Source organism: Papilio xuthus, unplaced genomic scaffold (genome assembly GCF_000836235.2).
Source record: "Papilio xuthus unplaced genomic scaffold, Pxut_1.1 DF826923.1, whole genome shotgun sequence".
Lineage (NCBI taxonomy): Eukaryota > Metazoa > Arthropoda > Insecta > Lepidoptera > Papilionidae > Papilio > Papilio xuthus.
Genome location: NW_013531726.1, coordinates 769578 through 796686, shown reverse-complemented (window position 1 = coordinate 796686; position 27109 = coordinate 769578). Strand labels below are relative to the sequence as shown.

The window sequence follows — 27109 nt, the reverse complement described above, 5'->3', positions numbered from 1 at the left end:
ATATCAAGTATTTACGTTGGACAAAATTTTATTAATCGCATAGGACTAAGGGCGTAATCTCATGCTAATGCATCCGAGAACTGTTTTCACTAGTTCTTAGCGCCAGCATGAGTAGGGTGATAGTCCTTACTTTTCTTTAGATGATAGATCATTTTTATTAGCCAATAAGCCTTTTTACGGGGACATTCCACATGCTGTATGACGACCGAATTATCTAGGCAGTATCCAAAGAGTATATAAATGGCAGTATCCACTAAAGAAATCGCGCCTTGCCCTTAAGGCAGGAGTGGGTAGGAGGGGTACATTTTTATTATTCTCAATGTGTTTCTTATTTTGTATCACAAATTAAAAAAGGAATGCTATGCCTTGTTTAATCAATTATAAATAAACAAGAATTAAATTATTCTTGAGGAAATTTTGGAAGAAAAGTAAATATTTTGCAAAACAGTATCCTTGCGGCTCTAAAAGCCATAAGCCGTTGCCATACTGTCAACAAACTGTCAACTAACTGGCAAGTGACAATGTCAACAACAACAAATATGGAAGACACTTGGCGTCTTTGCATGAATAGACATTCTTCGTGTGTTTATTCGAGTATTTTTCTATTACTATTGCATTTTAGGAGAATCGCAAAATAAAACTCATCGTAAAAAAATTATATTTGAAAATGTGACTTAAAACCTAGTAACTTAAATCCTTAAAAACTATGCTTGATGATTTTAAAATATGATTAGAAATTCTATAGTTTTCTAACTCTATCGTGTTCGTGTGCCGCGAATATATGAAAATATTTTAGTTTAAGAAATATACGATAAGTAGATTACGATGGAACACATAAAAGTGTGTAGGATATGCCTCGTAATGGATGTAAGCATGCACAATCTACAGGATTATCCTCTTGGAACCTATTTTGAAAATGTTACAGGAATAAATGTAAGTTCGGATTAGATGCTACTTTAATATTTGAATTAAATATATCGTAACTGTCTAAAAATTAAAATATCACTTAAAATGTGGAGGTGTCTTTGTCTCCTAATAACATGTTTATAATTTTAAATATAATTTCTTTCAGCTCTTTAAGATAACAGATCTGCCTCCATTTGCTTGTTATGAATGTACAACACTTATCAAGAAGTTCAATAGTTTCCGAGAACGGTGTCTAAGAGGTCAGACTGCTCTCTATGGGATACTGCAAACATCTGGAAAGGTATGCTTTAATATATAATAATATATTTAAGCCATGTCACTTTTCTTATCTAGAAAAAGTAACTTATCAGGAGTTTAAGCATGAATAAAGAAGTGCTAAATAATAGGAAAAATAATTCAGCTAAGGCATTTATATTTTAATATTTGTCTAACATAATCTAAAAGTCCAACCTTACTATTTTTCTATTGTTAACTATGAAAATGATTTCACATTACAGATATCAACTGAAGATGTAAAACAGATAGACAGAGATTATTTCCATTTGACATCTAATCTTGTATTCTCTAGTACAAAAACATGTGAAGACTTTTGCCTAAACTATGAAGATTCAAAGAAAAACATTAAAAATGAACCATTTGAGCAAATGGATAATATTTTAGAATATAATATAGAATTGGACATAAACAGTATAAAGCAGGAAAGTAATTTTGATGATTTTGGATCCTTGTCTATGTCCAGCGATGATAATGAACCGTTATCTATACATAAAAATGGAAAAGAAAAGAAAGGTAAATTAGTTAAAAAGAAAACAAGAAAAAAAAGAAACAATGGAGAATGTTCTGAAATGTCAGAGAATAGTTTTGGAGATTTTTTAAATGAGGTAATAATATGATTTGTAAATATATAATTTAACTAGCTGTCGCCCGTGACTCCGTCCGCGCAGAGTTAAAAAATAAACATAATAAGTCCCCTATGTGTTCCGCCAGACTGTGTTCTATATGTATGTCAAATCTCATTGATATCCATTCAGTCATTCTAAGGTAGACAGTTAGAGCGGATTCGGTGATTCCATGCAGACGGTGTTGCGAGCGACATCTAGTCTATAATACAATAAGTATTTCCGAAGTGGAATTTCTTTGTGACATGAATTTTTACTTATATTTATACATTTTCAAACATTTAATTAATATATATATATCTCTAGACTGAAGAAAAGGATTCAACTATTGTACAAAGTCTCTTAGACACCAAACGTAAGAAGAGAGGAAGACCAAAGAAAAACACAAAGCCAGAAAACAAACTCATAAAATACACAGATCACGAAGAAGATTTAGACATTGAGGAATATGTTACTGTAATAACACTATCGGTAAATTATTATATTTTTAATTATTTTTAAAATAATTATATGTAGCCTTTATTCATAATTAGTTACAAAAAAATTGCCTTGCACTTCGCAACTTACGGTCCATTTACATTTTTTTTTATGTTTGATAAGCCAGCGCTTGACCACGATTCCACCTGGCGTTAGTGGAGATTACATGATACTTTTTTGGATGTACCAGAGAATCAAATTTAATAAATTCCTCCTACCATTTTTCTTTAATACTTGTAAGCAAACAGAGTTGGTGGCTCAGGGGTTAAATACTTGACTTGCAATCTGCAGGTCCTGGGTTCAAATCCTGCCATGTACAAATGTGTTTTTCAATTTTCGATTCACTTATCTACATTTATCCGATGTTCACGGTGAAGGAAAACCTGCAACCTGCACATATCTGCGAAGAAATTCATATATGTGAAGTCAACCTGCATTTGGCCAGCTTGGTTGACTATGGCCTAGTCACCTCTAACTTAGGGTAGAACGAGCCCCTCAGTGGGACATATAGTGAGCTGATGATGAGTTGTGAGTAATTTTAAGTGTATGCAACAGACTAGAAGCTTACATCATGTAAATGGGTCTTAATTTCATCTCCCTTTAACTCTTCAGTTCAGAAAATGTTCAATTAATATGTTTTGTGAATGTTTAGTGCAGTGTAAACTGATTGTTACAGTTGGAGGAGCAAATAGAAGAGGTAAAGCAGCGGAAGACATCAAGCAACTATTTGAATTCCGCGTACAAATGCGATCTTTGTTACAAAGGTTTTATACACACTGATGCCTGGAACCACCACCTCAGGAAACATGATCCGGTCAGTGTTACAATAATTTTACTAGCTGTCTGTCAACTTCAACCGCACGGGATGAAGCATTATTAGTAGCCTATGTATTCATCCTGACTGTGTTTTATATATATGGAACTTACCCTTATACTTTAGCTCTATACAATCAAGGTTGAAGAAATTTATTAATATTAAAAGTATTTATGAATTGAAAAAAAAAACAAATCCGAGTAACTTAGTAAAAACCAAAAAATTATTTACTCTTGAATACATCAATGATTTTATTGGTCTAAAATATGTTTACCTGCTTAAAATATGTTTGTTTTTTTTTAACTAATGTTAAATACTATACTTTGTTGCAGAGTGCGGGGGACATGGAATGTTGTGTGTGCAAGTTCCGGTTCAAGACAAAACGTATTTTATTGAAACACACCTCCAACCATGAGAAGAAATACGCCTGCAAAGCCTGCTCATACGTCTCTAGGACACCGTACGTCAGGATTTTATTTAAATAATTGTTCAGAGATTCCGTCCAAGCGGAATAAAAAACAACTTAGTAAATTTCAGGACACAAGCGAGACAACACCAGCGCTGGCACAAGGGGGTTACCTACAAGTGTCAATACTGCGATGAAATATCCACGTGAGTTATAGCGGCCATTTTGGATTTCTCATAGTGCATGCCCATATTGGAGGTTCTGTGCAAAACATGTCATCTATCATTATGTGACGGCGGCCATCTTTAAGTTGTAAACAGTATATAAAAAAACCATTGTCACCAGAGTCTTGTTATGAATGTTTTTATGTTTTTAATGTTCTATTTTTCAAGTAAATGGACGTCGTACTTGAGCCACGTGAGGATAAAGCATCCCTCGCAGCACATCTGCGGGGTTTGCGGGTACTCCTTCGTCAGCTCTCTGGGGCTCGCCATGCACCGCACCATGATGCACAAGGATCTAGACTTGGTGAGTTACAACAACCCCCAACTATAACAATCCAAATCGACCCACGACCCCACAATAAACTTCGACCTCCCAGTGAACCTCGACCCCCCGGTAAACCTCAACCCCGCAGTAATCCTCGATCCGCCAGTAAACCCCGACTCTTAAGCAACCGTCAACCAAAACTATACAAAATAAGTTTTTTATCTGGAACCATGTAAAATAGTAATAATAAATCCATTTAATCAATCCAAAAAGAAAAATACGCGTGGAAGTGGTCTTTTACTAATATTCAGTACTTTTAGTCCCCTTGTTTGTAATACTTAGTTGTAATTTCAATTTGTCTATATATTTTAAAGGCAAAAGAGAAGTCGGTGAAGGTGACTGGTGATGAGGTCGAAGAGAAGAGTCGGTACTGCGCGGAGTGCGAGGTGCAGTTCATGTCGGAGGAGGCGTGGAAGCGGCACCTGGTCACCTCTGTCAAACATGTACCCTCATACATCTTCAAGTTAGTATATCAAATACAATTCATAACAAAATACATTGACTAGCGGACACCCGCGACTTTGTCAGCACATAATTAAAAAATAAGAAAAAATGTCTATAATTCTTGTTAAAGTTTCGCCTAAATCGGTTCAGCAGTTCCGGAGATTACAGGGAACAGACACAGCCTTGCAGACAGACATACAGACAAACAATTAATTGCAACCGTAAAAAATTGGATTGTCATTCCTTTTTAAAAGCTATAACGTAATTTTTTATTATTTAAAATATCGGTAAACGATTAATCATATTTGACAAATTTGTTTGATCGAGAGCTTTAAAATAAAGGTTAAATTTTCATTGAATTTAATTTTTATAATATATTTTTACAGTAACGGATGTCGTGTTTGCGGGGAAACATTCAATAATCCTGAAGAGCTACGAATTCACCATAGACAAAAGCACGCGCGGAAGAGACCCACTAACTACGGGAAGAAGCCTCCCAAACATGATAATAAGTGGCCTACTAACTGTGAACATGTCAGTAATTACAAATTTAACATCTTTAAAAATATATTTTACAATATAAATACTAAAATACAACGCTAATTGCGAAACACATCAGAGCAAATTACTTTTTTCTTAGAATTCTAGCCAAAAATATCCGTCTCCAAGGACCATATATCTTATATATAAAATTCTCGTGTCACAATTTTTGTTCCCATACTCCTCCGAAACGGCTTGATCGATTCTCATGAAATTTTCTGAGCATATTGAGTAGGTCTGAGAATCGGCCAACATCTATTTTTCATCCCGCGCGGATGAAGTCGCGGGCGACAGCTAGTGTTTTATAAAAATTTCAGTGTTCTGAAGAGATACCGAACGCCCGCGAGTACTGGGTCCACTTCCGGCGCGTTCACCCTGACAAGACCTACCCTATTGCGAAGAACCACATCTGTGACGTCTGCGGCAAAGGATTTAGGGTAAACAAACATTAATCATCCATAGATTATTAATTTAACTTATTTATTTATTGATATCATTATAAAAGTTATCGTAGTGCTGCCGTGACTATTTATTATTACAAGTTTCAACTTGCAGTGAAGTTCTGGTTAAGAAATGGTGATTAAGGTTGACTGCTATCTTATACATATTTTATATACATTGTGTTTTTAGGGTAACGCGTTCCTAGCATACCACAAGCGCACGCATAGCGAGGAGCGCGCATTCAAATGCCCGCAGTGTCCAAAGGCGTTCCACAACCGCATCAATCTGCAGATGCATGCGCGCACGCATTCTGACGCGCGTCCTCATCCCTGCACCCTCTGCTGTAAGGCCTTCAAGTGCAAGGCCGCGCTCGACAGGCATACCAGGGTAAATATATATGTGCTGTAGCTCTAAACGGACAAAACAAAAAAAATATAGCCTCCATAGTAATTGCAGAGGTCAACTGGTCCATAACTGTAACATTTATCCTAGTCATATGCAGTAAGAGCTCTTTTGTTTGTAAAACAATGAACGGGTTGACTTTATGTTTTTTAATAAGGTGATATTTTGTAGTGCCACACCGGTGTCAAACCATACGAGTGCGGTATCTGCGGCAAGGCGTTCGCGCAGTCCAATAGCTGTAAGCTGCATGTACGCACCGTACATCTCAAGCAGCCCTCGCCTTATCTCAGCCGCGCACGTCTCGAGCGCCGCGCTCGTATCACCCCGCATCAAGCCGCGAACCAGCCCGCGAACCAACCGCATCAACCTCCGCTCTACTGACCACATTCTACTTTTCTCCTTCATACGTCCATTGACTATTAAGGAGTATTTATTAACATTTTATTTTATTTATCACACATGCTTACCGAAAAAGGTGGTTTTCCTAAGGGAGATAATGTATAAGAAGGGCAATATCTCTTCTATGTAAAAATATCTATTTTCTTTTGCAAAAATGTTCTTTTACTTTTACAAAAAGTGTCATTCTACTTATATCTCTTTTTTAAGGATTATTTTTAAGATCAAATTAAAGGAATTATTAAAAGCCGCAATTTTTCAGTGACAATGGATTGTAAATATTGTGGTTTAGTCAACAATTTATTTTATGACTATTAGAATGTAATAAATCATTATTTTTATACCATTAGCGCGTTTTATTTACTTATATATCTTTAATCTAACCGTGTAATATTACGGAGGAAATTTTTGTGCCATTATGTTTTAGGTTTCGGTAGTGGAAACCCACAGCTTTATACTCTTCAATCAAATCCGGATTAAAAGCTCGAGCTGAAATTATTTAACATTTCTGTCCGAAAATGTACACGGTCTTTGTTTTATTAATAATTGTCAATGTCATCTGTCATAATAAAAATCTGTCACTGTCATCTATCAAAAACAAATTAGGTTAGCTTCGTTATTTTGTTATTATTCCATTTTAAGAGTGTAAAAATATTTATAAGTCAACTAACTGGTCATGTTGAGAAAAGGTAAATAAATATAATGAATTCAAATGGTATCGAATTATGTGAAAGTACTACTGACGCGGTACATCCGCGATTTGCAAAGAAACCTGTTTATGCTCTTGGGGGTATGGTATTTGGTTTATGCGTAGGTATTTATTAACCCTAGACTTATACGAACTAACCAAGTGTTTTATGCATGTAAATATATTGTGGAAATAGCAAAAATAAACTTGTGAAACTTTTAATCGAGTACTTGTACTATGCCACGATAAATGTGTCAAAACTAGCTCTGAGCTGTGACCTTTGATAAAGTAGTTATCAGTGCCATAACATTTGAATACTATGAGTAAGTAGCTTGTGTTAATTGTGTATTTTTTGCATATTTTATATAATTTATTCATCTAATTCAGATTATGTTAACTTAATTATAAAATCAACTAAAATGAAGTATTGTAAATAGTTCCTTTAGTAATATATAATATTTATATATATTTTCATATATACTTGTGTGTGCTATGTAAAACAAACATTTATTTACTTATCATAAGATAGTAGTTTCTTGAGCATGCTTAAATATTTTATTCTTATTATTGTTGAGTTTCTAACTTAATATTAATTTATGTAAATCTCCAATATTTCGTAACTAACAAATACATTTGTCTCCGATCTAAAAGTCAACCCTTAAAACTTAATTTACAGCTTCTTCACTTTAAATAAAAAAAATCTTAGATTATAGTAGTTTCATTTGTAGTAATGAAAATATTAAAAGCAATATATCTTATTGTGTTTAAGGTTTCAAAATAGCAATTGTCCAATTGGCAGTTGGGCCAGACAAGACAAAGAATATAGCAAATGCTGTTAAGGAAATCCACAAAGCCAAAGAGAAAGGTGCTCAATTAATAGCCTTGCCTGAGTGTTTTAATTCACCATATGGTACCCGTAAGTAAGATGATTACAAAGTTATTTTTAGTGTTAAGTAAATAATACTATCTTGTCTTATCTCCTTACATGATGGCAATAAAAAATGAGGTGATACTAGGTGTCTGCTTTATTTAAACAATAAAAAGCAGAATATTAAATTCCATAAATGGCTGCCATTTTTTTTTATTCGCTTAGAGTGGGTTTCTGAGACCAAATCCCTGTATAAAACATCTCTGTTTCGTCAAAGATAATGTTATAAAAACACAGTAAGTTATGAAAAAATGTTGTAATTAAAGATGTTATGTTCAAAATGGAATATGTTTTGTTCTAGTCTTAATACTTATGGTCTAGCATTAAGACTAGATTTACGATGTTAATAGTCCAAGTCTAACCATTCCAATTTCTAAAAGGTGCGGCTACAATACCTAAACTTTTCTTTTTCTACCTCTATTTCAATTAATTAATACATTAACCACATTTTAGAGTACTTCAACGAGTATGCAGAAGAAGTACCATCTGGGGCAACATGCAGAGCCCTGTCACAAGCCGCAGCAGAGGCTGGCGTGTGTGTTGTGGGTGGTACACTCCCAGAGCGCTGTGGCCCCAAGCTCTATAATACATGTACCGTATGGGACAGTGCTGGAAAACTGCTTGCTAAGCATAGGAAGGTATGTGACACAACAATTTTTTTTTCTTTATTTCTTTTACCATTCCAACTAATCTGTATACTTGTGCTAGGATATGGTTTACGACAATAGTCGAAAGTCGGGATTCGAACCCCCGACCTCGTGACCGAAAATCCGTATCCTTAACCATTAGGCTATTGACGCTTTCAATTTGTCAAACAGTTATGTGAAAAACCTCTTAAGACTAATACATAAGTATTCAGATTGTAATCCTTCCTGTCTCATTATATCTGTTGCTATCAATACTAAATTAAAAAAAATGGTGTTAATTATTTCAGGTGCATCTATTCGATATAGACATTCCAAATAAGATAACATTCAAAGAGTCGGAGGTGCTGAGCGCGGGAGATCAGATCACGACATTCGAATTCCAGGGCGTCAAGATCGGACTGGGTATTTGCTACGATCTTAGGTTCCCGGAGATGGCGCGCCTTATGGCTGACCAAGGTTAGTTGTAAAAAAAACAACAGTACTCTATGACAATCTAATTGAATACTCTATGACAACTTATTTGTATACACTGTGATAACTCGCTTGATTACTCTGTGACAATTTGACTCTATGACAACTTGCCTGATTACTCTGTGACAATTTAAATACTCTATGATAGATTATTTTAATTCTTCGTTTGAAAATGCAAGTTAAAATTATTTGTTATCTTTTAGGTTGTTCGTTGCTTGTATACCCGGGTGCGTTCAACATGACTACCGGTCCGAAGCACTGGGAGTTATTGGGGCGGGCGCGCGCCACCGACCTTCAGCTTTGGGTGGCGCTAGTGAGCCCTGCCCGCGACACTAGCGCCGGCTACGTTGCGTGGGGATATTCTACACTAATAGATCCATGGGGAAGCCCCGTTGCTAAGTTAGATGAGAAAGCAGGGACACTGTTTGCCGACATAGGTAATATAAACAATGTTTTTAACTAGTTTCTATTACCAAGCTTTATTATCTTTATGGCATTTAACACTTTAATAATATTTATCCTCTTATCAGTCGGTTAACAATTTATATAGAAAATCTACATTTTTAATGTATTTTTTTTATTACAGATCTTTCTACAATTGAAGAAGTAAGAAATCAAATACCAATAAGATGTCAAAGAAGAACAGACATTTACAATACGATTCAAATATCAAAATGAATCGTCGAATGATCTGTGTTGTAAGATTAGTTGTTTCAAAAAATGGAAAATAGAACAATGGATTTATTGTTATATTTTATAATGAAGGTTTACATTTCATATTTAATTGTCTAAAATACAGTCAGCGTCATATAGATCGTCACAGACAAGATATGCAAATATATAGGTACACCAACAGTATTCAATTATATCGGTACAACAAAAGTCCTCAAAATAATAGATACATTCACCCTGCTCAAAAACATCGGTACATACACAGCGTCAAATATATGAGTACATGCAAGATGCTCATAAATATCGTAGCATCCACAGCGTCATAAGTAACGAAGCAGTCAAGGTGCTCAAAAATATCGGTACATTTGACAAAATTGAACTCTATCTCTATATACTTGTGATACAATTTGGAATAAACTACTTCTGTTACATTCATTTGACACTTTGCATCAAACCATTTTTCAAAATTTACTAAAAGTGTTCGACGCGGATGACAGATATTACGTAGATAAAACCAACATCAAATTTAAGTTTGTCATCATATATGCTAGTTTGGTCTCATGGCCTTACCGTTCGCCGCCGTTGGTACGTAAGTTCGGCGGTTCAAATCCCAAGCAACTATTTTTTTTTGATATTTAAACTTTTTAATTTTAATATCGAAGCACATGTAATTAAACTCTATCGCCGTAGTTATTAGGTACTTTTTGATATTGCCTTGGACTAATGAGTTTGAACGCTAAAGTACTTTTCTATTTCAAACAAAAATGAAGGAGATAAAGTGATGCTATTGACATGTAATTTGTTTATTACTCATGTTTGTTAAACTTGTACCGGTAAAAATAACACTTTTACTTTTACCTTTTACTGATACTGATTATATTTAAGAAACAAAGAAAAAAAATCTAAATGTCAATATCCAAACTACATCAAATTTTTGGTCGATTGCAATAAACATTCCAGTGTGCGTGGGCGCGCACACATATGTAGATAACACTTGTACGTATAGTTTCCGCGCGTACCATTCTTAAAACCCGCAAAGACAATCCACGCTCCGCCCACTCACTTCAACCACGATGGTCTGACTTAATTGTTGTTAACTTTATTTAAATTTCTTTCTACCCGACAGCGAAAATTATAAAAAAAAATTGTCGAGCAAAATTTTACATTACCAAATTTTTACTGGTTATGAAAAAATAACCACGTGATTGATAAAATGAAAAAAAAGTAGCCTGAGATTCGAACCGGTAAACTTACATATTACGGCAAACATACTAGAATACTGCGCCAAACTAGTATATATTGTGACAAGGCAAAATTTGATATTAGTTAATACGTATCTGTCATATTCGGCGTGACAAACTTTTATAATATATTTAAGCGTTATGACAGGAGAAAAAAAATATTGGGTTGCCCAGTAAGTTCGTGCCGCTTTATAAGGAAAATTGAAACCCTGTCCTCTTAATTTTTTGGAAATGGTTTTAAATTATATTGGTACGACTCTATACCTAAAACGTCTTTTATTATTGGATAAAATTTTAAAAATTAGTTTTTATCTCAACCATTGAAATGAAATTATTCACAATATAGAAATTTTTGTGACGTTTGATAATGGTGGAAATCCGAAAATGAATCCACTTCAGCTACAGTCTATTGTAAGCTTTATATCGAAAATCAGAACGAACTTTCCGGACAACCTATAATGTTAATACGAAGTGTCAAATGAATGTAACAGAAGTAGTTTATTCCAAATTGTATCACAAGTATATAGAGATAGAGTTCAATTTTGTCAAATGTACCGATATTTTTGAGCACCTTGACTGCTTCGTTACTTATGACGCTGTGGATGCTACGATATTTATGAGCATCTTGCATGTACTCATATATTTGACGCTGTGTATGTACCGATGTTTTTGAGCAGGGTGAATGTATCTATTATTTTGAGGACTTTTGTTGTACCGATATAATTGATTACTTTTGATGTACCTATATATTTGCATATCTTGTCTGTGACGATCTATATGACGCTGACTGTACATAAATAAAGCTTACCATGTTATTGTATACGGGTTATTTCCGTCTCAGTTTATTAATATTCAAAGTATATTTGTTGTTTATATTAAAGTTTTGATTTAATATCTGATGGTTTTATTGATGACAAGCTCTCTTCCAGTAGTTGCACCACACTGTCACCACAGCCCCAAAATAATGTCAAACCACTGCCGCCTGCAAGGATTAAATAGCACTGTCACACTTATATAAAAAAGTTGCTCTTTAAATTTGACAGGCGCTTGCTAAATTTACTTTAGGCCTTCAAACAGTTGTATACAGCATACATACCATGTCCGTAGTTGTGTATGTATACTTTGCCTCCTCTCTCTTCAGTCTCCAGTCGCACTTCATCTCTACCGGGTCGCAAGCCCGCCCAGTGCTGTATTAATTCAGCGTACTGCAAGAATAAATAAAAAGAAACGACACTACCGCCCCTAGCGAGAAAAAAGGGTTTTATCACACAACGTTACGCACAAAAGAAAACTAAATGTATATTCTTATTTAAAGTGTAGTACAGTTAATGTGTTCATTTTTAATATGCCTTAAATTACCTTCAGTCCAGGTATCATTTGTTTACAGCCGTTTACAATAAAATCTTTATTTTCATCGTCCAGTTCTCTCCTATAGTCGTGCTCTTGATGAGTTCCTCCCAACACGCATAGAGCATCGCTACAACGGGGCAAATATTAACAATTTAAAACCTTAACTCTTAAACAATAAGATTCAATTAAGCCTGACAACTTTTTAAAACTTACTTTGGAATGACGTAATGTCCACTGTCTTCATCAACGATCGTATAATTCAGCCACGGAGCTTTTACCTGAAAAAAAAAAACAAAGAAATAGTATCCTTTGCGGGGGATAATAATTTTAATTTTCACGTTCTTTTGCAATAAATTAAACTCCTTACAAACAAATAGTGTTGTAAGGAGAAATCTATGTTTTAAAAAAAAATATCAGACAGAAGCTTGTCTATGAATTATTAAGCTACTTGTTCCTTATTCAAAATAAATGACGAATTACCTTTGCGATTTGTCCACGTATAGGAAACACTCTATCGTCAGGTACAAGCTGTTTCGCTCCTACACCTGTGCAGTTCACCACGACGTGGTAAGCCATCAGCAAAGGGTCTGACAAAGAAGACAATTTCGCTTTCACCACCTTCCCATTAGCAGCCTTATACCTCTTGTATAGATACTCCAATAGTTTCGGCGCTTGGATCACGAATGTTGTAAAACTACGACCAGCTCTGTGAAAGAATTGCTTAGTAAACATAACATCGTAGAATTACGCTGGTGAAAGTGCGCTTTATTATTTTGTTGAAACGCAACCTCACTTATTATTCTTAATCAAAGTGAAGTTTAATACCAAAATCTTGGATTGATCATCTCACTATACGTACTGAGAGGCTCGCTACTAAATTAGGAGTGACTAGGCCATAGTAAACCACGGTAGAACAGTGCGGATTTCACACATATACTTGAATTTGTTTATAGATATGTGCACATAGGCACGGTGGGATTCGAACCCAGGACGAGATTACCCACGGACGCTTAATTTTTCTCGTAATTCGGCTACCAAATCATTCCATACTGCTTAGATTTGTTGAATACTCACGCATAGTTAATAGAGTGCATACGACTGAGATGGTCTAGTTGTCTCATGTCGAGCTCCCTGTACCCGAAGACCAGGTCAGCCCAGCGCGGGCGCAGCACATCTCGCTTGTCTCTGTACAGCTCGTAAATCGGGATCAGGGATATGTGATAGCCACCGGTGTACCACAGATCATGCAGGAATTGGTATGTCTCGATGCCCCATTTCCTGTTTCAGAAAATTGTAATTCCTTTGGTAATTTTAAACAAATTAGTAATAAGTTCTCTTTAAGACAAATCGATCTCTACAAATAAGATATTGAAAAAGTTTTACGTACGTAAGTTTTTCCTGTGATGTATTACCACAGAGGTAAGGATACCACAGTCCCCCGGATCCATCGCCTGTTGTGTTTGGTGTAAACTCCTCCGAAAATATCGTCACCTGAAAAAATATGAAACATACTATGATATGCTTATCATATCGAAAGATATACCTTAGTGGTTAAAAATCTAACTTAAAATATGTCAATGGGAGTTTGAATTCCAGTTTGAACGTTTTTAAAGCATGGTACAGTAAACTAGGTAAGACGAATGGTCAGATCAAGTGTACCTTTTTATAAAAAGAAACAGTGTGAAATTTACTCACATCAAAGTCGGAATATTTCTCCTTAATTTTTAAAGCGCATGTCAAACCATTGATTCCCGCACCGATGATTGCAATTTTAACCATTTTTTACATCTATCTCACTCCAAACTTATATGGTGATTGAATGATGTATTGGTGCAATTACAATGAACCGTTATCAAAAGTTCATAGGTCCAGTAAACAATTAATTAAAGGTCTTCTGTACATATTTGTCTAAGCTAATATCTTTAATGTTGTTATGTTTAATTATCTTGCTGATGAACTTCAAATTACATTACGATTAATAGTGTTTATTTTAGAATAGGCTATCATGGTACATTAAATTGCGGGTTAGTCAGTGGTAACGAAGTATTTGGAAGTATTTGGTAGTAAACAATGAGATAGGTTTCTATTAGGATTTATCCTATTTACTACCAAATAGTAAATTAAGAATTATCGAATATTTTTTTATAGTTTTCTATTACATAAAACTGTTTTTATATATGTGTCTCTTGTAGCTGTAAGATAAATTTTAAAACTGATCGTTAAATGTCAAATATCAAGTAGCCGAAAAGTCAAAGTCAGTGTCAAAAACCTAAACCCAAACCAAACATCAAAACATTGCAAATAATGCGGTTTGAAACTACTTTATGAATTAGAATTTATTTAGTTTATTTAGAAGTTATTTCTTTAATTTTTAAACTCTAATCATCTTATCGATAAATAACTGTATATAAAATGAAGTCAGTAGTCCATCTTTCTTTTATGACCATTCTTTGGTTCGATAATAACCAAAATTTTATTGTTTTAGGCTCACCGTAGATGGATTATTAGTGTATTTCCCTTACGATTACATATACCCAGAACAGTATGCATACATGCTTGAATTGAAACGAGCTCTTGATGCAAAGGTATAATTTTAGAAACGATAATTTTACCATACATGGAACATACGTAATTGTTAAATTTTTAATGAAACATTACAGGGCCATGGACTACTTGAGATGCCGTCAGGGACAGGCAAAACTATATCTTTATTATCATTGATTGTTGCATACATGATACAAAATCCGCACCATGTCAGGTGAAATTCCTTGTTTACAAATTCTTTGCAAACATTTGGAACAATTTAAAAATATTATAATATGATTTCAGAAAGTTGATATATTGCTCCCGTACTGTGCCAGAAATAGAGAAAGTATTGGAAGAGCTAAAGAATCTTATAAAATATTATGAAAAAAGTCAAGGAGAGAAACCCAACCTTACCGGAGTAGTTCTCAGTTCCAGGAAGAACTTATGTATACATCCAGATGTGAGTTCACAAGCCATCTTCATCTACATTAGTGTGAACTATAAGAGATAAGAACTATATGGATAGATTAAAAGAAAGATTGTCAAATAATGAACAATAAAAATTAAATAATTTTGATGTCACCACATTTTTATCTGTAATTTATTTAGAACTGTGTCAAAAGGTTCTGAAAATTTCAGATTATTTAACTTTTTAGAAGGTTAATACACAAATAGTAACATGCAACTATTTCTAGATTGTTCTTTTTAATTATTTACTATCTGTTTTGTTTTTTGCGTAATATTTACTTAAGTATACATTTACAGGTGTCAAGAGAAAGAGAGGGCAAGTTAGTTGATGGTAAATGTCACTCCCTCACTGCAAGCTACATTCGGGAAAGACATGAAGGTGACAACTCTGTACCTATATGTAAGTCATCACATGAGATAGCAAATTTTCTGTAAACTTAACTAAAATCATCATCATCATCAGCTCACTATGGATCCCCACAGAGGGGCTCACCCTACCCTCAGATAGTAGTGACTGACTACATAGTCAACCATACTGGCCCAGTGCGGGTTGACTTCTCACATGTCTTGCATTTGTTGCAGACATGTGCAGGTTGCATCACAATGTTATCCTTCACCATACGAAAGTTGGATAAATGTATATATGTAAATCGAAAATCAAAAAACACTGCATCTATACCAAATATCTATATAAACATCCATCCATCCATCCAAACATTCACATTTATAATATTAGTAAAATGTGCCATAGGATTGACATCCCTGTTGTAAGGTGTTACCATTCTCAGACCATAATGTCAATAATTCTCAGGTCAGTTCTACGAGGGCTTCAATAGAGAAGGCAAGGAATCAATGTTGCCTTATGGGGTATACACAATAGATGATTTGAAGCAGTACGGAGCTGATAGAAACTGGTGTCCATACTTCTTGTCTAGGTTTGCTGTGAGTTTACAAATTATTGGTTTACTAGGTATCTCCCGACTCTGAATATAAAATACTTAACAGCCTATGTGTTCTTTCACACTATGTTCTACATCTATGACAAATTTCAGCAAGTTCGGTTGAACATTAGCATAGCTTCTAACAAACATCCATGCAACCGAATATTCGCATTCATATTTGTAAAATTTTGCGTAATTTTTGATAAAGTACATTAGATAAACTTATAGCTTTCTTTTTTTAAAATAAAAAAGATGTATATTCCAATTTAATTTATTAAAAATAAAAAAAATATCATAACCCACAGATTAAGTTAGCTTTTTATACTCTGTGCCATTAATGATTTAATGTCAGATGACATCTGTCATATTGTTCCTCCACAGATAATCCATGCAGAGATAGTTGTCTATTCCTACCACTATCTGTTAGATCCAAAAATAGCGGAAGTTGTATCAAAAGAATTACATAAAGAAGCCGTTGTTGTTTTTGATGAAGCTCACAACATTGATAATGTATGCGTAGACTCGCTCAGTGTTAGGATAACGAGACGCACTATAGATAAGAGCACGGCTGCACTACAGCAGCTCGAGAAGACTGTTGCACAGTAAGTACTATATAATTCAAATTCTAGATTTTTTTATTTAAGGTATTAAATAAAGTACATTCATAATAATTATTGTCTTTTAAATTTTAACATTGTAAATAAACAGTGTACATCTGTCTTTATGTTTAGTACCATAATTACAAACTTCAAAAATATATTGACCAAAGAATTCATATGATTTTGAGGGGAGGGACTTATGTTTAGCTCCACCCCTCTTCAACATAGCACAGACTCTGTAGTTTGTGTTGCATACTATCACGTGACTCCGTCCGCGATTAAGGAAATACCTAATTAGTCTATGTGTTCCTCCAGACTGTGTTCTATGTATGACAAATTTCTTCTAAATCTATTGAGCCATTCCGGAGATAATTTCTAACAAACGATGATAATTTCATCATTTATAATCTATGTTTATATAAAGAGAGTTAACTGCAGTCAAATTACGTAAGCAGTTTTGCGAGGCATGGTTTAAATGAAAGTGTAAATTTTTATGAAAAAAAAATGTCTGTCTCGATTTTTGTAGAATGAGAGAGCAGGACGCGGCGCGTCTGACGGCGGAGTACGAGCAGCTGGTGGAGGGGCTGCGGGAGGCGGCGGTGGCGCGCGACACCGACACCATACTCGGCAACCCGATACTGCCTGATGAAGTGCTCAACGGTATGCTATGTTTCCGTCTCACTTGTGTACCTATGTGAGAGCAGGACGCTGCATGTTGCCGCAACCACCCCAATACTGCCTGATGAAGTGCTCAACGGTATGCTATGTTTCCGTCTCACTTGTGTACCTATGAGAGAGCAGGACGCTGCATGTTGCCGCAACCAACCCAATACTGCCTGATGAAGTGCTCAACGGTATGCTATGTTTCCGTCTCACTTGTGTACCTATGTGAGAGCAGGACGCTGCATGTTGCCGCAATCCTCTACATATACAACAGTTGTAGAGATGATAACAGAATTTGGTAAATGAATGTCTCTCCGCTGCAATACAACGAGCTCAGAACTGCAGTCTGATGACTTCGTGTGCCGGAGGACTCATTTTACTCTTTTCCTTACCACACTTTTCTTAAGAAAGGATGGGAAGGGGAAGTTGAGTTGTGAAGGTTGCATAGAAAGGGGAAATTTGCTCTTTCTATTCGTTCCTTCCTCTGTCGATTTAAAGGCAACGTATATGCAATTGCTGATGCCTATGGGCCTCAGTTGCTTCGCCACTTCGGCGAAATTAGTCGAATTATTAAGAATTTAGGCTGCTGTTTTCTTTAAGTCCTGTGTTTTTGACATATTTTTTTTATTTGATCAGAGGTGGTGCCAGGCAATATCAGGAACGCGGAGCACTTCCTTGGTTTCCTGAAGCGCTTCATAGAATATATCAAGACACGGCTCCGCATACAGCATGTGGTGCAGGAGTCACCTGCAGGTATGTTTCATACATTTTTAACTGATACAATCAAAGTAAACATTTAATTGTTGGTTTCTGAGACTATAATAAAATCTGTGAATAACGTCATCCCAGTCATTATCGTTGATGAAATAGTAATAACAATATCTTTTAAACAATTATTTTAGTCTCGGAAACCTGTGGTTAATCACTTTTTGTACATAATGGATATGTAAATGTATGACAAATGTCCGACTCGAAGGACCATAAAACGGTAAACAAATGTAATTTTAACTAGTTATCGCCCGCGATATTTTTCGCGCGGTATTTAATAAAATTGCCTATGTGTTCTACATCTATGTCAAATTTCATAGAGATCCATGCAGCTGTTCTGGAGATACCTTCAAACAAACATCCATACATCCAAACTTTATTTATATTAGTAAGATTAGTGATATATTAATATAAATTATTAGGTTTCCTGAAAGATCTAGCATCACGGGTATGCATAGATCGTAAGCCGTTACGTTTCTGTGCATCTCGTCTGTCGTCCTTGCTGCGCGCGCTGCAGATACCCGACCCCTCGGGGTTTGCTGCACTCACCCTGGTGACACACCTCGCCACACTTGTAGCCACATACACCAAGGGCTTCGTCATCATCATCGAACCCTTTGATGATAAGACTCCGACTGTCTCCAACCCTATAATGTATTTCTCGTAAGTATACTGCAATTAAACTGAAGGGCTTGAAGCCTACCCTAAGTTAGGGGTGACTAGGTCATACTCAAAGCTAAAGTGCGAGTTGACTTCACACATGTCTTTGAAATTTCTTCTCAGATATGTGCAGCATCACGATGTTTTCCTTCACCGTAAGAACATAGGATAAATGTACATATGTAAATCGGAAATCGAAAAATACATTGGTAGATGGCGGGATTCGAACCCAGGACCTGCAGATTGCAAGTCAAGTGCTTAACCCTTGAGCCAACGAAGCTGTTCTTATAAAAGTAAATACGTAAAAAAATACGTAAAAAGTATCATACCTTTTTACGTATTTTTTCCTTTTTTTTTAATTTAAATTCTTAATTTTTTTTTGCCGATCGATTTCTACATTATTTTGACTAAAAAAACACGATAGAATGATTTGTCAAAGATTTTTGATGTATGAACCCATTGTACTCATACACATGTTGGATTCCGATTAATCTTATCCATAGATACCTTAGGATACCCATAGGTAGAATTATCATATCTTTCGAAGATAAACTTAATAATTATTTCCAAAAAAAATCCATGTCGATGTTTTATTTCTAAATTTTTTTTCCAGTTGTATGGACTCGTCAATAGCAATGCGGCCCGTGTTCGCGAGATTCCAATCTGTTATTATTACATCGGGTAAGTTATTTTTAGGGTTCCGTACCTCAGAGGAAAAAAACGGATCCCTTATAGGATCACTTTGTTGTCCGTCCGTCTGTTAAGACACTTTTTCTCTAAAACGCGTGAAGGTATCAAGCTGGAATTGGTGGCGGTCGCTAGGTGCTATAAAAAAATAAAACTTCTAAGCCAATCCAATCAAAAGATACAATCGTTTATGTCACAAATTTACGCAAATTTTCGACATTTGCAAGGAAATCAAAACCTACAGGGAACTTGGAATCTTAAATTTTTAAGACAAAATTATTTAATTCAGTTGAAATTCTTCAAATTGTTTATTATCTTACAGGTACATTATCACCTCTGGACATGTACCCCAAGATCCTGGACTTCAATCCTGTCATCATGAGCTCTTTTACTATGACATTAGCTCGACCTTGTCTCCTGCCCATGGTAAGAACACAATAACCCTGAATTTCTGAAACCAAGAACCCTCGATTTAAAACATATTGTTATCTCTTTTTTGTCAAAGATAATGACAGAGATGACGATATGTTTTACAGAGATTTTAAGCTCAGAAACCTACGCTTACTCAAATAACTACAAATAACATTGTTATGACGTCATTAAATCAACGTATTATTTTAAATAAAAAAAAATGGATTAAAAAGTTAAAATAGAAAGAAACTTTACTTAAATTCCTAATCGGAATTACTAATTTATTGCTACAAGATACTGAAATAACCAAAAATATACAAAGAAATAGTAAAAATAATTAATTTCTTAGTAAAATTAGACATATTATAAAAACAAATATATGAGTTAATGATATGTAGTTAATAAATTAGTAAATTTCAGAGGAGCGTCGTTGGCTCAGTGGTCAAGCACTTGACTTGCAATCTGCAGCTCCTGGGTTCGAATCCCGCCATGTACCAATACGTTTTCTTACGGTGAAGGAAAACATCGTGATGCTGCACATATCTGTGAAGAAATTCAAAGATATGTGTGAAGTCAACCAACCCGCACTTGGCCAGCGTGGTTGACTATGGCCTACTCACCCTTAACTTAGGGTAGGCTCCGAGCTCAGTGGGGACGTATAGTGAGCTGATGATGATGAAATTTCAGATAGTATCAAAGGGCAGTGACCAGGTGGCCATTTCTTCTAAGTACGAGTCGCGAGAGGATGTCGCCGTCATCAGGAACTATGGCCAGCTCCTCGTTGAGGTTTACATCTTACTTATCTACTAGCTGTTGCACGCGATTCCGACTGCGCTGAATTAAAAAAAAGTTTATTAGTAACTTATATGTTCTTTCAGACTATGTTCTATATGTATGCCAAATTTCAGCGAGATTCATGCAGCCGTTCCAGAGATATCTTCTAACATCCATACATCCAAACATTCACATTTATAATATTAGTAAGATGAACACACATTTTCAGTTCTAATTTGAAATGCAACTTCAACTACTTGTATTATTTTACAATTAGGAAACAAGGTATTTAAGCACTAAATTGAACTCTGTAATCTCTGTCTACCCCTCTAGGTTACGAGCGTAATAGTAAAGCAATAAGATTGAAATTGATTGCAGATATCGGCGTGTGTGCCTGACGGCGTGGTGTGTTTCTTCACCTCCTACTTGTACCTGGAGAGTGTCGTCGGTGCCTGGTATGATCAAGGTATATATAAATCATTTCAAATATATCACCGGCTCGGAACATCGCACGAGTTGCTACAGTAAATGTTAGGTGTAGGAGGAATGTTAGATTTTAATACCAAATAAAACTTTATTGTTTTTCTTTTCTTTATTAATTTATGTTAAGGTACAGGCTTGTGGGGGAAGTACAGCGTGAAGACGACCTTGAACCATCAACATATTTGAAAAGATGTGTACCAAATGTTGGTTTAATTGTCTTTGTTTAATTATTTTGAAAAGTAGAAATTATCTTTTCGTTAAAGTAAATCTACAAAATAATATGAAAATGATTTAAAAAATTCTTTTAAATTTAAAAGCTACGATATCTTTAAGTAACATACGATTAAGGCATATTTAAAATAGTTATAAAATTAAAAAAAAAATGTGTACTCGTAGGCGTAGTGGCAAGTCTGCAGCGACACAAGCTGCTGTTCATAGAGACACAGGACTCCGCGGAGACCAGCTTTGCGCTCATCAACTATATCAAGGTAAATATAGTGCCGTCCTGCTCACACACTCGTGAGATACTGCATGTGCGAAAGAGACAACACGTATTTTACAGTGGTAGAGCCAACAACAATATTTAACATTCTCGCTGTAATACCACGACTTTACAACACACGGATTTAATAGAGAATCGGACTAGGAAGGGAAAATAAATTCTTTTTGTCGAAGTCTTTCGCTATTAAGGCGAATTGAGGTAGCCTCTTACTCGTTTCCCTTCTAATAATATAAAAAAAATTGACGCTTTCCAGGCGTGTGAGAGTGGACGTGGCGCGGTGCTGCTGTCAGTGGCGCGAGGCAAGGTGTCCGAAGGTGTGGACTTCGACCATCACCTCGGTCGCGCTGTCCTCATGTTCGGTATACCATACGTCTTCACGCAGAGCCGCATCCTCAAAGCACGTCTCGATTACCTTCGAGATCAGTTCCAGGTACCCCTTTCTTCCTCTGAGTAAAAGCCACAGTGGAAATGTACTTTGTTCTTATAAATTATATAATAATATTAAATTATAAATTATACTAAACACCAAGATAATACTATTTTTTATTCAAATTTAAATAAGAATTCGTGGCACTAAACTGTACAATTCCATAATAAATCAAAATCCGACTCGAAGGACCAGTGACCACTTTAACAGTGTTAGAGCTCGCTTTAACATCTCCGCACGAATAGTCCCGGCTCGCTCGGTGATATACAACGACCATACAGAAGACATGCGTACAGTCTGATGAGTGTGCGTCCCGAAGGCCTAATTTAGTCTTTTTTCCCTTCTCACCCTTTTTCTTATAAGGATGGGAAGTGGAAGGGGACTTACTGGATGAGAGGATGCATGGGAAGGGAAAATATTTTCTTTCTGTGCATCCTCTCTTCCGTCGATGAAAGGTAGGCAACGCATGTGCAATTGCGTATATCTATGGGCAACGGTCACTTCGCTATTTCAGCGATTTCAGATGGCCGCTCGCTCGTTTGCCACCTTATGATATAAAAAAAACCATGTGCTATGGTCCTTCGAGTCGGATTTTGAATACGAAAAAAATCTCATAAGATGTAACTGAAAAAAGAAATAATCGTGAAATGCAGAATGTTTTATTATAATTTCAGATTCGCGAGAATGACTTTTTAACATTTGACGCGATGCGTCACGCGGCGCAGTGTGTCGGCCGAGCTCTCAGGTACGTGTTGTACACTAAACACCCAAAGTAAGCCTCAGAAACCACATTAAAAAAAATACTGCGTCACTAACGACTTGGATATCAACATATTGCTTAATATATTTGATAGCTTAATATCTTTTAAAGAAAATTATTAGGTGCGCAACTAATTTAAAATATGTTTGTATTTTTAGAGGCAAAACTGACTACGGTATAATGATATTTGCTGACAAGCGCTTCAGCCGCGCGGACAAGCGCAGCAAACTGCCGCGCTGGATACAGGAACATCTGCGCGACTCACTCTGCAACCTCAGCACTGAGGAGGCTGTGCAGGTTAACTCTATCTCACTCTCTACTAATCAACTCCTACTGTCTCACACTCCAATAAACTTTGACTATTCTAATTCGTATTACTATGTTTTCTAGTTCTTTGAGTAACCGTAATTTTGATCTCTGTTTTGTCAAATATAAAAGACAGGGATATGTTTTATACAGATATTTTGAGCTTAGAAACTCACGGTTAGACTGATGATTTAGTTGTCATTTCAATGTAGTTCACCATTTGAATTCAATTTAATTTGAATGCTATAGTAAATATAACATAATAAAACTCAGTAATTGCTAAACACTGTCGCATATTTATTTCCAATTACTAATATTATAAATGAGAATGTTTAGATGTTTGGATGAATGTTAAAAGGTATCTCTAGAACGGCCCACGCGGACGATGTTGCGGGCGATAGCTAGTATTTAATAAAATGTACACATTATATAAACAAATATGTCTGTAGATCTGCAAGCGATGGCTTCGCCAGATGGCGCAACCGTTCACTCGCGAGGACCAGCTCGGCGTCTCCCTGCTGACGCTGCAGCAGCTGCAGTCACAGGAGCAGCAGGACAAGATAGAGAAGCAGGTCATACAGAAGTAAGCAGAAGAATAAGCAGAGTACAAAAATCACGGAAGTGTTGAACACTGTATTATTTTTACATTAAAATATTAATAAGATGATTTTTTTAATAAAAAAAAATAAAAAAACATTTAAACTTCAATATTTTATTAAATACACCTTTTCTTAGTCCACATTTGAAAAAAAATACTCATGAAAAAGTTAAAACTCAGACTCAACATATGAGTAACAACCAAAGAAATGCACAAAAAAATTAAACTTAAAAATATTTCTCTTAAGTCTATACTAATTACCGTTGGTTTCTGAAATCAATTTCTCTGTATAAAACATATCATGTCCTATCATTTTTGACAATACAGATTTTGGTCTCAGAAACCCACGGTAAGTGCGGTTTTATGGACGCTATGAAAAGAAGATTATCAACTGAGTATCTATTTTTGTCATAAAAACTCACATGGTTACAAAACTCAATAAAACTTTTTGCTTACTCCACAAAAATGACTACTAAGTTTAGAATGTTATAAATATAATTTATTTCATACACTGTTATAAAGAAAATCCGACACTGCCGGTGTACTGTCGCAACACTAGCCTTACTAAAATGTCGACGTTTATGTCCCCTCACTAATCATTCTGACACTTGACTTTGTAATGAAAGCACGTCATTCGCGCTAAAGGATTAACTAATAATGTCTAAAAATACATACATTTATGTATGAAATAAAATTCACATTAGTAGACAAGTTGTTAGGTCGTGTCTAACTTTTGTACATTAAACCAAACATCTCTAAAGAAGTAATATTCACTCATTGTATCTCAGTGATAAATTTTTGAGGTTATTTTCAAATTCTTATTTACAGACAACAGTTAAATATCAGTAAATTAAGTAACATATATATTTATATAATTTAGACATTTATAAATGTTGCTTACATTATTTACTTATCTAGTTACATAACTTATGTAGTCAGAAAAAAATCGCGTTCACTCATAAACTTTTTATGGCAGATTGCACACAAAAAAAATGTATTAAGCTATCACTTTTGAAGTTATATTAAGTTTGCTCAAACCGAGGCTTATCTATAATAAAATTATAGGCTTTAACTATAAAAAAGACATGTTTAACATATAGAACTGGCAACATTCGACATTTGGCTTTGGTTCATTCAAGTGAGAAAAGGCTAAAAAATTATTTAAATGCATATTTTTTTAAAATAAACCTGGCAGGATAGAATTTAATACTAAGCAAATAATTCAAGTAAGAAAGAATTAAAGATATTAGTTTTTTTCATTAGTAGAGAAAACAGCAACATAACATATATAAATATAGTATTATGAAGAAAATCTGGAAATGAGCCCGTGTATTGACTCAACACTAGCCTTACTAAAATGTCAATTTTTATGTCCCCACACTATTCATTCTGACACTTGACTTTGTAATGAAAGCACATCCTTCGCGCCAAAGGATTGTAATTAAATAATGTCTAAGAATGGCAAACCGCGAAAAAACACCAAAGGCACAGTTTATTTAAATATATGTATATATACAAAAGGGTTCCTATTCTGCTTTTTTCACAAAAATAACATGCTCAGTTTTTTTTTATATGAGATGTTAAGATATATAGAGAACTAGAAGCAATATACACCAAAAAAGGTCATATATAAACATTTTTGTTTAGAATTTTTACATATTTCTATGTCTCTTATGTAAACTATCTTTAGTTTAAAACACAAATTTTACACCCAAAATTTACAGTTTTTCTTTCTAATATTACTCTCAAATTTACATAGAAATTAGTATTAATATTTCTTTCAATAGTCTATTTAAGAGCTATCGGTTTGATGATAATTTAAAACCAATATTTATTTAATAACTTATTTCACTTTTAAAATATTTAATTTTTAAATAATCAACACATGTAGATACACATCCTGTAATTCTCACTGGAAAAACACTCATATTAAACATAAAATATATTTATATGAATATTACATTTTGTTGTTGCTTCGTAAACAGCTGCCAAAAGTTAAGGTACATTTCAAGCTTTTAATAACCGATAGAATAATTCTTCACATTGTTAATTCATTCACAAACACAACACTAGTAAGTTTTTTTTCACTTTTAGTTATAATATCACTGCATTCCTGTATTAGTTCACAATATCACACACAAGTCACTAGTGGGTCTTGTGTGTGGGCGAGTGGTTCTTGTGCGGCTTGCGGCGACTCGTGTGTCAGTGGTCGGGGGCGTGCTTCTGTATGGGACGGGGCGGGGCGCGGGCGCGGCGCGACTGCTGTAGCGCCCCCACCAGCGCCCGCCCCGCCCCCGCGCACACCTCGCACCCGTCCCGCGCACCCACCACGCGCGCGTTGCCCGCCAGCGAGTTCGATATGTGCCTACAATAAATTCATTTATTACTGAGGATATTATAAATGAAATCGTATTAAGCTGTTAGTTTACATACCTGACCATGTGGAAGGACACCTGGTTGGTACAGATCCAGTCGAGCGCCGAGTCGGTGAGCGCCGCGCAACCCACGAACTTACTCGCGTTCGCGCACGAGAAGAACACCACCACGCGAGAGCCCTCCTGAAGAAGCAAACATTTGATGGCATGTGTAAATGTGGCCTGTAATGTATAAATTAAAAAAAATATTTCGGTCTCACTTGTCGAGCTTTCTGCAACTTCTTGGCGGTGTTGGGGGAGAAGTTGAAGGTGCCGGTGGTCTGCGCCACCTCGACGCAGTGTACGTCGTCCGCTTTGACCACGAAGTAGCGCGTGTTAGCCTCGGCGCCCTCCGCGTACTTCTCGATGTTGGCGAGCAGCGCCTTGCCTTGCGGCGACATGGGGCTGCGCGGCGCCGTGTGGGGCGAGGCGTGCGGCTGCGGGGAGAAACCCTGCGCGCCCTCGCCCCGCCACGCCGCGCCTCCGCCCCCCGGCCCGCCGCCGCTGCGCTGTCCGTTGCGGTATCCGTACGAGTTCTGACCCTGGTAGTAGTTGTTGGTGTAGTCCGCCTGGCCGTACTGCGGGTAGTACTTGCCGGCGTCGTGCCGGTACTCTTCTCCGTCGACGCGCAGCCGCCAGCTGGGCGAGTCGACGGTGAGAGGTCGCGGGCGCTGGCCGATGCCGCTAGGCTGGCTGAGGCCGACGTTCTTCTCCTCTGCGCCGAGCACGTGCACCACCGTGCTCAGGATCTGCTCGTCGAGCGGCGTCATTGGCTTGGAGGGGTTGGACATACGGCGCACCACGAGCGCGCACAGCTTCTGGCGCAGCAG

The 27109-nt window shown here is 36.1% G+C and overlaps 5 protein-coding genes across 12 annotated transcripts in view; 3 read left to right on the top strand and 2 right to left on the bottom strand.

Annotated features, from left to right (window-relative positions):
* Nucleotides 1-555: 555 nt before the first annotated feature.
* LOC106122538 (zinc finger protein 709) lies at nt 556-6579 on the top strand. Its single transcript, XM_013318559.1, has 13 exons — nt 556-933; nt 1073-1207; nt 1425-1808; nt 2133-2297; nt 2980-3117; nt 3450-3577; nt 3655-3729; nt 3916-4051; nt 4387-4535; nt 4903-5050; nt 5374-5493; nt 5687-5884; nt 6071-6579. Exons 1-13 carry the CDS (start codon nt 826-828, stop codon nt 6278-6280), a joined length of 2094 nt encoding a protein of 697 aa, XP_013174013.1. The 5' UTR covers nt 556-825; the 3' UTR covers nt 6281-6579.
* A 313-nt stretch (nt 6580-6892) lies between these two features.
* Nucleotides 6893-9821, top strand: LOC106122540 (omega-amidase NIT2). 4 transcript variants are annotated; one of them, XM_013318563.1, is made up of 6 exons: nt 6893-6984; nt 7753-7899; nt 8365-8549; nt 8846-9014; nt 9233-9466; nt 9616-9821. In XM_013318563.1, exons 1-6 carry the CDS (start codon nt 6972-6974, stop codon nt 9705-9707), a joined length of 840 nt encoding a protein of 279 aa, XP_013174017.1. In that variant the 5' UTR covers nt 6893-6971; the 3' UTR covers nt 9708-9821. The 4 variants fall into 4 exon arrangements, with proteins under 4 accessions (XP_013174017.1, XP_013174016.1, XP_013174015.1 ...); XM_013318562.1 differs by lacking the exon at nt 6893-6984 and adding an exon at nt 6991-7085; XM_013318561.1 differs by lacking the exon at nt 6893-6984 and adding an exon at nt 6991-7109.
* A 1966-nt stretch (nt 9822-11787) lies between these two features.
* Nucleotides 11788-14138, bottom strand: Daao2 (D-amino acid oxidase 2). Its single transcript, XM_013318560.1, has 8 exons — nt 13988-14138; nt 13680-13783; nt 13367-13570; nt 12773-12998; nt 12506-12570; nt 12302-12419; nt 12039-12147; nt 11788-11924 (listed from the first exon to the last, which is right to left on the bottom strand). Exons 1-8 carry the CDS (start codon nt 14069-14071, stop codon nt 11818-11820), a joined length of 1017 nt encoding a protein of 338 aa, XP_013174014.1. The 5' UTR covers nt 14072-14138; the 3' UTR covers nt 11788-11817.
* Nucleotides 14139-14297: 159 nt separating this feature from the next.
* On the top strand, nt 14298-23921 carry Xpd (general transcription and DNA repair factor IIH helicase subunit XPD). Of its 5 annotated transcripts, none has more exons than XM_013318699.1 (19): nt 14298-14316; nt 14778-14877; nt 14953-15050; nt 15122-15278; nt 15584-15686; nt 16098-16228; nt 16609-16829; nt 17353-17486; nt 18126-18242; nt 18680-18920; nt 19531-19598; nt 19927-20030; nt 20703-20801; nt 21168-21255; nt 21669-21760; nt 22028-22204; nt 22876-22946; nt 23120-23258; nt 23717-23920. In XM_013318699.1, exons 2-19 carry the CDS (start codon nt 14845-14847, stop codon nt 23852-23854), a joined length of 2211 nt encoding a protein of 736 aa, XP_013174153.1. In that variant the 5' UTR covers nt 14298-14316; nt 14778-14844; the 3' UTR covers nt 23855-23920. The 5 variants fall into 5 exon arrangements, with proteins under 5 accessions (XP_013174153.1, XP_013174155.1, XP_013174152.1 ...); XM_013318701.1 differs by lacking the exon at nt 14298-14316 and adding an exon at nt 14389-14407; XM_013318698.1 differs by lacking the exon at nt 14298-14316 and adding an exon at nt 14460-14546.
* Nucleotides 23922-25942: 2021 nt separating this feature from the next.
* The window catches only part of LOC106122541 (probable ATP-dependent RNA helicase YTHDC2), a 6844-nt gene continuing 5677 nt past the window's right edge, over nt 25943-27109 (bottom strand). The window contains exons 11-13 of the mRNA XM_013318565.1: nt 26501-26986; nt 26299-26423; nt 25943-26230 (exon numbers count right to left, since the gene is read on the bottom strand). Of these exons, the coding sequence (XP_013174019.1) occupies nt 26068-26230; nt 26299-26423; nt 26501-26986 (774 nt within the window). The 3' untranslated portion in view covers nt 25943-26067. The remainder of the gene's footprint in view (nt 26231-26298; nt 26424-26500; nt 26987-27109) is intronic.